At 35.7% G+C, this 13,949-nt stretch overlaps 1 protein-coding gene across 1 annotated transcript in view; it reads left to right on the top strand.

Annotated features, from left to right (window-relative positions):
* Positions 1-10,499: 10,499 nt before the first annotated feature.
* Ublcp1 (Ubiquitin-like domain-containing C-terminal domain phosphatase 1) overlaps positions 10,500-13,949 on the top strand; it is a 114,860-nt gene continuing 111,410 nt past the window's right edge. The window contains exon 1 of the mRNA XM_090414901.1: positions 10,500-10,703. Coding sequence (XP_090271027.1) covers positions 10,547-10,703 — 157 coding nt within the window. The 5' untranslated portion in view covers positions 10,500-10,546. The remainder of the gene's footprint in view (positions 10,704-13,949) is intronic.

Consider the following 13,949-nt stretch of genomic DNA (forward strand, 5'->3'; position numbering starts at 1 on the left):
CTTTTTTTGTTCATTTGCTTAAAAAAACACTTAATAGCTTTTAAAACACCTAATAGTTTGTTTCCATTATCAAGTGGGAAGTATAAAAAGGTTGGGTGACCTTTCATATGTGTTTCTGGCCAGATTTTCTGTTTTTGCAGAATTAAAAACACGAGTTTTCTGAAGGCTCTCCACCTAATGTAAGAAACCGGCTAACTCAATTTCGGATGAAACAACTTCTATTAAAATTCTTCCCGTTTTGTAGAAGATGTGAACCCGGGTCTTTCTAAGAGGTATCATAGACACTGAATGAGCTAGGGTGGTTCTTAGTATACAAGGAAGGTTAGAAATCCCTGAAGTTTATCATTATTATTATTATTATTATTAAAGACACAGAGGGCGCTGTGTAGCCAGACGGATGCATGCGCACTGTTATTGGTGCTCCCTTTTTTAAAGGCTTAAAGTGATTTTAACTCATGTTTTTTTAATTTGAAAGTGCTACGATTTAAATCTACTAGTCATGCTGAATTCAGGGACGTTTAAAACATCAAAATCGGCTAAGTAATATCCAAATTTTCAGTGCTGAAATTCATAGAGTGAACTACTGTCACCAAGCAACAAAGAACAAACAGTGTCGCCATCTTAAAAGTCGCACTATAGTCGCTAACGGGAAGAAAGTCTAAAGGTCACCGAGACAGTGAAGGTCAAGTACAATGAGCTGTAACAAGTGCAAGAAGCTATTAAGTGACGAAGGGACAGGCCGCGTGTGGCCGATGACAACACTACCAGTGCTCTGGGATCTCAGAAAGCACATGGAATGCAAAAGGAGCCACGAAACGGAAGAAATGCTGTGAGAAAATGAAGAATAACGAACAGACACGAAAGAAAAGCAACCACGCACATCAAGGTAAGCCGCTTCCTGATCCTAATATTACAGATAACTTTGATTCATTCAAACTGAAGTTAAAGACTTGCTAAATACACACATGGAACAAATCAACAAAAAAATTGAGGAGTATGAACATTACATACAGTTCAATAACGTGACCCCTGAACAAATGTTAGAACCGTGCGAGAAATAAAGACAAAGCGATAGAAACACAAGAAACACTCAAGCACGAAAATGAAGAATTGCAGAAAGAGGTAAACACACTCAAGTGTCAAATGGAGCACATGCTACAAAAAGAAAGAAAAAAGAACTTCAAATTGATGTAATAACAATAGAAAGACAGAAGATTTAAGCAAAATAATGCAACTGATCGGCAGCAAAATTGGCATTCAAGTCGCAACCACAGATATCACCTATATCAACCGAGGCCCACAAAATAACAGAGGGACTGCCACCAATCATTGCTCGTTTTACCAGCAAAAGTCTGAGAGACTCCATTCTTGAAGCAAGCAAGAAAACGAGGCCGACAACATCAATCATAACTGACAAGAAACTCCCAACACCAATCTATATAATGGACCACTGGACTCCATACTTTAAAAATCTTTTATACCAAGCAAGGAAGGCAAAAATAGAGAAAAACTACAAGTTCCTGTGGACTAATGATTCACAGATATTTATGAGAAAGAATGAAAACACTCGAGTTTTTATAATTGCAAGAGAATCCGACCTACACAGCCTAAAAATATTATTATTATTATTACATGACACCTCCAGGGAGTCCACGGACTGATCGTGGGAGAGCACACACTACTCTACTTTGCTAAATACATCTAATCCTTTCACTGCTACTTAATTCTCCAACTACTACACTGCTACCATCAGCGCCATCTATCGCTCATATAAAATATTAATATAAAATATGAAACACTAACTCTTCACATCGTTAAGAAGAAGATTAGAAATCACTTACAAACTATATAATGGAGATCTCAAACATAGGCAACCATATCCAGTTAGATGACAACATAAACTTGAAGGTCTTTGACTCTTTGAAGAAATGGTCAGACAACATTTCCACCAATACCAACTTCACTATCGTACACACAAACATAAGAAGTATAAAAAAACACTGGCTTACATTGATAACACTCAACTACACCTTGACAAACATAAATGCGCTAATACTGAGTGAAGTTGCAATAAACGACAGAATTTACGCATACATTAATAATTACCAAACCTACAATTTATGTAGACCAAACAAAAGAGGAGGTGGCATTGTGGCATTTGTCAAAGAAAAATACAATGTGACAGAAAAACAAACTCACTTCGAACATGCTGAAAAACTAATTTTGGAAATCACAAATAGCCACAATAGTATCAAATACACAATAAACACAATATACATACCACCAGATAATAATCCACTCAGCTTTCTTCATGAATTAGAAGCATAGCTAAGCAGCATCGAACCCCGTACAACACACAGGCCCATCCTAATAGGAGACATTAACATAAATACTCTTGACCACGCTTCTTCAACCACTAACACATATCTTTTTATACTAAGTCAGTAAAACATAAACCCTACCATTAACTCCCCAACAAGAGAAGAAATATTCAACAACACATTAACACAATCATGCATTGATCATATCAACATACTGGCTCCCATCCATACATATACATCATCAGTAATTAACGTCAAAATTACCGATCACTACTTTATCTCAACTTCATTTTATTACGTTACCTACCCTCCCCCCTTCCACCACTACAAAAGTCGCCAAAGCTCGATCATATTAAAGGGCATTGTCGATAACCATGTAAAAAAAACAGACTGGAATTCCCTACTTAAAACAAATGATCCTGTAACATTATACGAGAATTTTCAACTAAAGCTCACAGAAATATACAAAAAACCAACAAAGCCTACACAAACAAGGTGACAAAGAGACAACAATCCATGGATAAATGGCGACATACTAAAATCTCTGAAAAAAACTGAAAAAGTCACCCAGTAACACACATTTACAAACCTTATACAAAAACACAAGAAATCAACTAACAACAAAAATTCGTAGTGCAAAAAGACGCTACTACTTCCAAAAATTCATGGAATATAACGACAACATTAAGCAAACACGGGCTACACTCAACGAATTAGTAATCCGAAAAAAGAAAACTTCAGCACAAGATTTTATTGCAAAAAACATTCGGTCAGGACACAAACCAAGAGGAACTAGCAGATTCATTCAACCATGCTTTCAAAAACAATATCATACAACTCAAAAATGACAATCTACCAACGATCAACAAAAAACTACCGACACAAAGTCAACAACAAAAAATGTATTTTCTACCCGAAACAAAAAAAGTAACTGAAAGAAGCACTCTTACAACTAAAACCAAAGACCACTTCAGGAATAGACAAAATAAGACTCACAGACCTTTTAACACTTTGAACAAATAAATCCAATACTTTTGAAACTCGTGAACATAATATACGACACAGGCATTATTCCACAACAACTAAAAACTGCAGTAATTACGCCAATATACAAACACGGCAAAAGAAACGATACTCAGAACTACAGACCAATAGCTACCCTACCAGTCATCTCAAAAATTCTAGAAAAAATAACACACACACACCAGACTACAGAACTATTTACAGAAGTACAACATCATCTCACGAAACCAATACGGCTTTCAGAAAAGAAAAAGCACCATTACTTTATTAGAAGACATCGCCAACACAATAAACAAAGCTCTCGACAAAAACAAGTACGCCGTCCTTATACTGCTGGACCTAACCAAAGCATTTGACACACTTGAACATGACATACTACTCACCAAACTATACTCAATAGGTATAAGAGGAACACTGCATACATGGTTCAAGAACTACCACTCAAACAGAACACAAGTAACAAAAATAGGTACATGTCACAGCTGGGGTATACAAATTAAACACGATGTTCCTCAAGGCGCCATATTATCACCCACTCATTTAACATATACGTTAACGATGTTCATAACATGGCCATAAGAAATCAATTATTTCAGTACGCAGCTGACACCGCACTACTAGCAATCCACACAGACATCAACACGACTCTCTCCAAAGCACAAGACCTAAACGAAATCACAACATACTTCTACCAAAACGCAATTGTAATCAACGGCACGAAAACACAGATATTGATAATACACAACCCAAGAATCATACGCCCCGCACCACTATTGATACACTGTCACACATACAGCTGCATTAACAACAAAAAAACCTGCCAACGTCCGGAAATCAAACCCGTAACACATGCAAAATATCTTGATCTCTATATAGATTGCCACCTTAAATGGACAAAACATGTAGAATACCTATATACCAAACTCCGGATAATCTCAGCAAAACTCTTCCAAGAAAAAGACATTGTTCCATCCAACATAAAAAAAACTCCTATATCACGGTATCTGCGAATCCCTACTCAGATACAGTATGACAGTCTATGCAAATACATCAAACAGTCACCTAACAAAATTAGAAATATTGCATAGGAAATTGTGTCAACAGTGATTTGGACACCTTACAAGCAACAACCAATATCCGACAAGCACATGGCGATAAACAGAATCCTGAGCATTCAAAATCTAAAACAGTACATAATATTAATAAGGAATTACTTCAACATTACCTATCGAAACAACAGAGACACATATCATATAACACGACCTACAACAACTCTTGACATCCCTACACCCTTCAACAACTCATATGGTTCTTTGGTGAGATCACATCAGATACCCACACTACTCAACAACCTCCCAAGAAATTTAAAACACATAGACAACTACAGAACATTAAAACACGAACTCTGAAAAATATACAAACAAAGTTAATATACCATTAACACTAATATACACATCGCAAACCACCAGCATTCAATGCCTACATCCTATCCATAAACAGTAACAACAGCATGAACAGCGGAGGCTAAAGGTTGGTCGATTGGTAGAGCCTCTGCTACTAATGGCTCAGTTAAGTAACTTTGAGCGCGGTTAGTAGTTGGAAGGTGTCCAATCATTCGATGCTGTTGGTGCACTCTCCCTCGATGAGTCTTTGGACTCCCTGGTGGTGTCAAATAATAATAATAACAATAATAAAAGCTAAACCAAGGTTCGAAGTAGTTGGGATAAAAATGCCTCACTCATCCACACGTAATCCTCATAATCAAAGTCTGCAAATTATGTAACAAAACAGTCAATACGGTGTATAATAATAATGAAGATACAGATATTAAAAAAAAGTATATGAATTTGTAGACAAAGAAAAAATATTGAAAAGAAATAATGTGCCTTAAACTGCATGCAGTATAATGTACAGCGAATCAAGTGTAATACGCATTAATTGTAAATAATGTATATACTCTGTACGATGAAAATAGTAAACTTGTTATTTTATACATAATGTGTAAACATGCAAAAAATGTCTGTGATAATCATATGTATGTAATTTATCTGAGACATTATTATTATTATTATTATTATTATTATTATTATTATCAAAAATTCCGTGTAATCTTCAATATACAAACATATTAGAAGAACACGTGTTGTAAATATAGATGCAAAAAAGTATTATTATCAAAATTTTAAATGAAATGCAATATCAAAAATGAATCACATATTAGTGCTGAATTTTTTAAAAATTACAAGTTGAAATTCACTAAAGATGATTATTGTAATTGTGTAAAATATTTCAGAAATCAATAAAATATTTCAGAAATAAAAAAATAAATAAAAATAAAAGTAAATAAATGAAATAATAAATAAATAAATAAGGTAATAGTAATTAAGGCCTGTGTAGCTCAGTGGAAGTGGCGCTTGTGTCCTCTGCACTTGGCTGCTTGAAGTTAGACATAAGTTCAAGTCTAGTCGCCGACTGGAGGAACTTTTTCTAAGCCTTTCTTCGACCGGTTCTGAATTAGTCGATCTCTAGCACGGGCAAGTGGGTTTTTTCTCCCAGAAACTGGGGTTTTTCGTCCTGTAAATTCAAGAAAATCGACCGTAGTACCCACATTATTTCAGATCGTAACATATCCTGTTAGGGGTAGGCACCAAGAGATGGCAGCTCTTGTTTGCCAGCCTCTTCATCGGTGGCTGCCTATAATTAGTGATCGGCATGGGCCAACTGTCTCTGATTGGCTACTGGTGGAGATTGAACTGCTCACTCAGTCTTCTTATTATTATTAAGAGCCTGTGAATTATTAAGGCTCAGTGAAAGTAGCGTTTGAACTCCTCAGCGCTAAACTGCCCGAAAATAGACTTAAGTTGAAGTTAGAACTTATTTTTTTCGATTGGTTTCCAAGTTAGGCTTTCTCTGGCATGGGCAAATGGGTTTTTTCACTGGGAAAATTGGGTTTTTCGCCCAGTAAACTGACGAAAATCGATTGTAGAACCCATACTATTTCAGACATTAAAAATATTGTGTTAGGGTTAGGGACCACGAGATGGAGACATGTGTTGAGCCATCTCTTCACTGCAGGATGTTTAAATTAGTGATAGCTTTGGGCAGCTACCAGTGGCGATCGAACTACCCACTCAGTCTCCAAAAATTAGATAGGAATGAAACGGCTTCGCCTATTCAATATACGGGAAAGGCGTCAGTTTATTATTATTATTATTATTATTATTATTATTACAGGACAGTCAGAAATACACTCCGCATAACAAGAACTCAGACAACTAATTATATCACATAAATACAATAATCACTACGGAAAGGCCATGCGAAACTTTTATATCCCAGACATGAAAAACAAATTACCTTTTGAATACAGAAATCTTACAAACTAAAATAGCCTGAAAAGAGCTCTAAGGACATACTACAAACAAGAAACACGCATCCAAAATACCATACAAACTTCATGAAACATAATATATTCGCTCAGGCTTCCAGTTCAGCGACGCATCATGACATTCCAAGTTTGTGTGTGTGTGTGTGTGTGTGTGTGTGTGTGTGTGTGTGTGTGTGTGTGTGTGTGTGTGTGTGTGTGTGTGTGTGTGCGTGCGTGCGTGCGAATTTCTCAATCAATGGCTGCAGTGGAAATCAAGCCATTTAATCATAGATTTGATTTCATAGCTTCTCAGCACAGCAAATAAACCAATAAATAATAACTGTTATCATCCTCAGATAAGCTCACAAATAAGCTTCGAGGATGAAAGCTGAGAAAATACATCTCATCTCATCCAAGATAAAAAAATAAATAAATAATAAATGCATCATATGTAATCAAATGCATGTAATGTACGTATCACATGTAAGCAATAGCAGCTCTCAAATCATCTACTCGAGCCGGAGGTCATGTAAGTACTCCTATGTATTTAAAAATGTTATACAAAGAGGATTCTTGATTCTATGAAATATTAATGCAATATAGAACATGGCATATCAGGTTTTAACCAATTTGTTAGCAAGATATGGCAACAAGGAATTATAAAAGGGATGGGGGAGTAAATTTTAATTAACCAAAAATCAGCTAACGCCGTTTTATTCCCGTATACGGGAGTAGGCGAGGCCATTTAGCCCTATCTAACTTTTTTGGAGACTGAGTGGGCAGTTCAATCTTCACTTGTACCAATCAGAGACAGATGGCCCAAGGCTATCACTAATTAAGCGGTACGCAGTGAAGAGAGACGGCTCAAATGTGCCGCCATCTCGTGGTCCCTAACCCTAACACAATATATTTAATGTCTGAAATAATGTAGGTGCTACGGTCGATTTTCTTGAGTTGACAGGACGAAAAACCCGAGTTTCCGGGAGGAAAAACCTGCTTGCCTGTGCCAGAGATCGACTAACTCAGGAACCGGTAGAAGAGAGGCTTAGAAAAATTTCCTCTAGTCGCCGACTAGACTCGAAACCAAGCCTTCCTTCGTGCGGCCAAGCTCGGTGGTGTGCAAACACCACATCCACTGAGCTACACAGGCTCTTTTAATTAACTAAATTAATTATTATTGCGAAAAAAAAATTATTATTATCAGAATACATGAAAGTATCAAATGTAAAGAAATGTATGTAATGTTGTATCATACGTAATAAATTATTATTATTATTAAGTCAAATGTAAATTTAACTTAATAATACAACACAAAGGATGTGTTGCGTGATGTACACACATTGTCACATGCAAACCTCATCAAATGGGATTTTAAACTCATTCAACATGTCTGCAGTCACTGTATTGTCGAGTAATAAACTCACAAACCACTTTTGATGCAATGAATCTGCTCCTTATTCCTTTTCTCACATCTTTCTTATCAATCTTGAGGAGTTATCTCTTATTCTACACCTCTCCAATTCTAAGAAAAATTATTTCTTCTACATTAACCCGTTAAGAGACACTACCGATTTAACCATCTCAATTATATCCTCTCTCCTCATTCTCCTCCCCCTCCTCTTATTCATACCACACACTCCAAAGACAAGTTACCACCTTAGGCAATAATCCTGCCTGGATTTCTTCCAATATATCCTAATCACAATGAAAACCAAATGAACAAATCTGGGCACAATAACTCATATAAGCCTTGATCAAAACCTTATACAATATGGAACACAAGATCTTTATTTCTTCATATTATGGTCCTCTGCATCATTGTCATAATCTGGTGTGATGATTTCACACTTTGTTTGATCTGAGCCTTGAACTCCCATATCTCTTGTCTCTTCAACCTCCTCCAAAATTTCTCCATCAAATATAACTTCACGTCCCATCGTTGTCCACCAAATTTCAGAAATTTACCTATTGCAGCACTAAACTGACAGTTCTGCTGTTGTGGGTCATCAGTTAAACCCACCCCAATATCATAATATACAAGTTAAATAACAATGGATCAAATCTATTTCCTGTGCATAGATTCCAGTAACTCTTTTTCTCTCTCGACACCACATCCACAACTTGTTGATACCCATCTGAAAGCTAGTCACCCATAAAACAGCACATTAATCTAGCATTCACTCCCATCTATTCAATTTAGTTACAAGCTGCTTGGGTGGAAATCTATTAAAACCATTTCCAAATTCTGAGTATACCACACTATATGCATCTCCCCGATTCATTTATTGCCTCATTATACTGCACAAATAAATTGGTAAAACATGACTTCCCTTTAACAAAGCCATCCTGACAATTTCAGAGATTGACGCATTTCATCAATGTATCCTTAACTAGGATACATTTCTGTATCCTAGTTCAGATATGAATATCTGAGCCTCCAGATATACATATTGTCCTATAATTTACAGCCTCATTCTTCTCACCACTTTTGTGAGGTGAAATAAGTTTACTTTCTTTCCACTCCTTTGGGAGTTCTGCTATTACAAAAACATTCCTGGAACATTCTCTTAACAGCTGTCTAGAACACTCCTTTAAGTTACATGGTGAGGTCGTCAAGTGCTCTTGCCTAATTGACATCAAGCTTAATTAACTCTGCATATACCACTTGCTCGTTTACCAGTAAACCATCAGGGAGAAATCATGAGCTTCTCATGATTCTGTCTTTACCACTTGAGTTACCATTCTGGTCTACTATTTATACAACTGTTTACTAACATTATCCATCTTACAATGCCTCCATAGTTACTGCCTTATTTTCCTTTCAGATTTCATGGGCAATCTTTCAATCATCCATTTGACATCTATCTTATTCAGCCTGTTTCCTTATATATCTATTTGTTAGTGTACAAGGAGCATTTATCTCTAAAGGTTTCATAACCGTTAGCTTTGTACTTCTACATACATCCCTTTATTACAGAAGTTCCCATACGACTGGATACAACCCAGATGATCACATCATGATCGCTCTTGCAAACCAGAGGGAAATGTGACACTCCAATTACAATCGCATCTTCTGATGAAATGATCAGATATAAGACTCGATCCTCTAGTGCTCTTCTTTACATACTGCCTAAGACAATTGTCGCTCAAGAAATCAAGAGCTTCATTTTCTTTGTTTCCAAATACTATCTCTGTATTATATATTCAACAATCTGTTATATGAGCTGAGAACAGTTGAAGGAACAGGCCTGTGAATCCCTGTAGAAGTAGCTTTTGCATTCACAGCACTAGTCCAACCAAAGAGAGACGTTCTGAGTTTCATTCTAGTAGGAACTTTTCTAACCCTCTCTTCGAAGGAGTCCAAGGACTCATCACAGGGAGGGGGCACTCTACTCCACTCCGCTACACACACACATCTGTCTCCCATACTACTTAATTGTCTTACTACACAACAACTATCGTCAACGCCATCTACCTCACAAACAGTATTTTTTTGTCTGTAAATTACGTATGTTTTGAAGCCAATTTGCCTGTACGCGGTATGAAAAACTCGACTTTCCGGGAGAAATAAAAAAACTTGTTAATACCACTGAAGGTGCCGTAGGAATTTTTAGAGCACCGCAGCATATAAAATATAAAATCATAAATAGCAACTGATTACATGATTGTCAAAGAAAAAAAAAAAAAGTCAGAGATTGTATTTTGTGACAGGTTTAGGAACGCTTTTACTGGGTGGTTTTATAAATCGTTTAAGTTGGTTACTTGGTGTCGCCAGGAAGCATTTCTAGCAGTCGATGTTGTGGTTTGTTTTCTTATGGGATTCGCGTAAAGAACCATGTCAGAATTAGAAATAATTGTAAAATGGAGTGGAAATGAATATATATTAGACAATTTATTAGCGACTGATACCGTTTTGGATCTGAAGCATGCTATACAATTAAAAACAGGTGTTTTACCTGCACGTCAGAAACTCTTAGGGTTAAAACTGAAAGGTATGATTTAAAAATTTTGAAACCTCATTCAAACACCTGTTCAAAATGAGTATACTTAATTTGGAAGTTTTGCATTTCAGTTGACTAAATCACAAAAATTGCACATATCGTTTTGTCTCAGTTATTATGAATTATACTTAGTATTACCAAACATGCCCGTTAGGAACTCTTTCCCGCGGAAAAGAGCGTACACAAGCGGCTTTTACCCGCCTTTCTGCGTAACTGACAATTCCATGCTGACTCCTAAGCTTTACATAAACATTGGCCTTGTACTTCTACATATATCTCTTGCTCACAGAAGCAATCCTTCACTCTCTCTCTCTTTCTACCACTGAAATACTGCTTCTCCACACACACAACTCTGATATCTGTTAGAGTCAGTGAGCAATCCAGTCCTATTTGTCGTAATGTAAATAATAATTTACCATACTGCAATCTGTCAAACTCAAGAATTAACAGTGCTTTGTAAACTCAAGAATTAGCAGTTATCTTTGTGGACTGCTGGCATCAGTTTATTATAAAACATAACTAGATTACTAAAACAAGATCGTTCCTAAAAAAAAAAAAATCCATATTAGTTTCCATAGAGAATCTTTTTCTCATCTAACCTAAACTTGTATCCTATTCCTAATTAATTTCGTTTGAACTTTAACTGCTGCTCCAAAGAATGCAAACTGACCTGTAGTTTGATGCTTCTGATTTAATGCAGTCCTTATGCATTGTTGCTATTTCACTTCATTAATGATTTGCTAATCAAGATTACTCAATATTTCAAACATATCTAGTTCCTTTGTTTCTAATCTTTCTCCTGCCCATGGAATAAAATTACTCCTAACATCATGGAATTCTGATTAAATGTGGAATGAGAGAACATATTTTCTTATTATTTTTCTAATGTAGATTGCAAAGTTTTGGCATACATTTCTTAAAGATTTGAAAATAAAACAAGAACAACAGAAAAAAGATTTTTATTGACATTTTAAAGATATTAATATTTCTACCATGATAATGTTTTTGTGCCTTCTAGTTGATGAAAATTTAATGTGAAATAGTATCTTGAAATATCTTTTTGAGGTTTTATTTCCCCCCCACAATTTTCATGCATTTATGCCTTGCCTTAGTAATTTATTTCTTGAATATACTGGTGAGTTGATGTGATATTGCTGCATTTTACAAAGCCATATGGCATGATATGAAAATTTCTTTCATGAATAGCAGCAGATGATGATCAATGTGACATAGATAAAGGGGGGGGACTAATAGATATACTAAAGAGTTGTGTATATGGTGGAGCAGAATGAAAAAGAAGACAAGCTGACCACAGGACTTTGTACCTAATTTGCCGCTTTTAATTTGTACATTAATGATTTGCAAGAGAATACTGTTTATTTTACTCGGATTATCAAACTGCAGGGGACAGTACAGTGATCCAATGTAGAGATCCAGGTGAATGATTTGAATTGACTAACAGAACAAAGGATAATGGTTGCCAGTTCATTGTAGCAAACATAAAGCTTTGCTACATTGAACTGCTAAGAAAGTCTGCTATAGAAATTGCTTTTTCTGACTGTATTGGATATTTGTTATCTACACACTTATATAGAAGTGGCAGGATTTTCTTCACACACAACAGGACAAACCCACCCAGAAGAATACATGCGGTTATAGACAACTTTTTTTTTTTGTTTAAGATGCTGGAGTTTGGCTATGCATTGATTGGACATAATTTGAAAATTATATTTGTAGAGAGAATAAACATAAACTTTATTAACATGCTGACTTGGTTGGCTGAGTGGTTAGTGTATCTGCTCTCCAACCAACAGGGCGTGGGCTCAAATCCCATCATGTGCATGGATGTTTGTGATGTCTTTTAGGTGGGAGATGAAGTTCATTGCCCTGTGTGAGACTACTGTCCTGCCCTGCTTACTGGAGGCCTGAAATTGCTTGAAAAAGTTTCCTGTTTGGTCTCTAGAGTAGGGGTTCGAGATTATCTAAAAATAAATAAATTACAAAATGCATTTTTGTAATTTATTTACAAAAAGGGAAATGACCCCAAAAGAAAAAGGGAACAAAAACACTAGTAGAAAATTTTTCAGAAATCTTTTCCTAATTAAAATTCATTTTTTTATTTATGTTGTGTCGTGTTTTCTATTTCTGTACTACTTATGAATTAGTGATCATTGCAGATGCTCAGTCATAGGTCATATGTGATGCGTAGTGTGTATTCTCAAATCGTCTACCCAACTGGACTCCCTCCCCCAAGATTAAATCCTAAGTGCACCATTGTGTTGGAGTAAAACTTTAGTTTAATATAAACCAAAATAAACACTCGATGTTTTGACCTTAAGGTCATCATCTGGAGTACACACATGTATACAAAGAAACAAGCTGCACTACAATCTACATAGCATGCTAAAGTTATTGACCAACCATTACAACTATTGGTCTGACCTCTGGTAAAAAAAAAACAAAAAAACACTACATCGAAGCTAGGGTTTGATTATTATTATTATTATTATCATCCTCTATTAGATTACAAAATTAAATTAAGCTGGAAAGCAACATGTTTACTAAAAAGGGGAAAAAATAAATAAAAAAATTACTTATATAAGTATACATATAAGTTACAACCAACTGGTAATGGATAGTGCCCAATAAAAGCTGAAAATTAGCTTAGTGTCAGTCCTAAAGTCAGGGTTTGCTGTAAACTAAGTGGGCTGAATGTGTGCCATCCGAATTTTTGGGATTTTTATGTCATCATTATTGTTAAGACTAGGGTGGTTAATCAAAATTTCATTGGCTTCTTTAAATTTCCGTTCATTGTATGATGTAACGAACAGGTACTTTTCTAATAAGTTTGGAGTAGGGTGTTAAGGGCATTATCAAAGAGGCCTGCTTCACCAAAATTATCAAATTCAATGTGTCGTTTGTGCTCTTTTTTATGGATAGGGATTGTACGTTCAGTTTCCCCAATATAAGGTAAGTTGCAGGTGCAATAGATGCAACTCCAGGATGTGCCAATGGGGAAAGAGGATCCTTAGAGGAGTTGAATATGTTTTTTAATTTTAAAGGTGGTTGAAAAGTGGCATTAAGATTACAATGGTGTAGGATTAATTTTTTCTGATAACCCTTTAATGTATGGGATAGCTATGGTTTTATTGTAATCTATATTATTTTTTGATGAAGTTTTATACAGAACTTTATTAATAGTATTTTTGTTATAACCATTATTTATAAATGTATTGC

This window comes from Typopeltis vanoorti, chromosome 26 (genome assembly GCF_054136105.1).
Source record: "Typopeltis vanoorti isolate ZY-2024b chromosome 26, IOZ_Tvanoo_1.0, whole genome shotgun sequence".
NCBI classification, from domain to species: domain Eukaryota; kingdom Metazoa; phylum Arthropoda; class Arachnida; order Uropygi; family Thelyphonidae; genus Typopeltis; species Typopeltis vanoorti.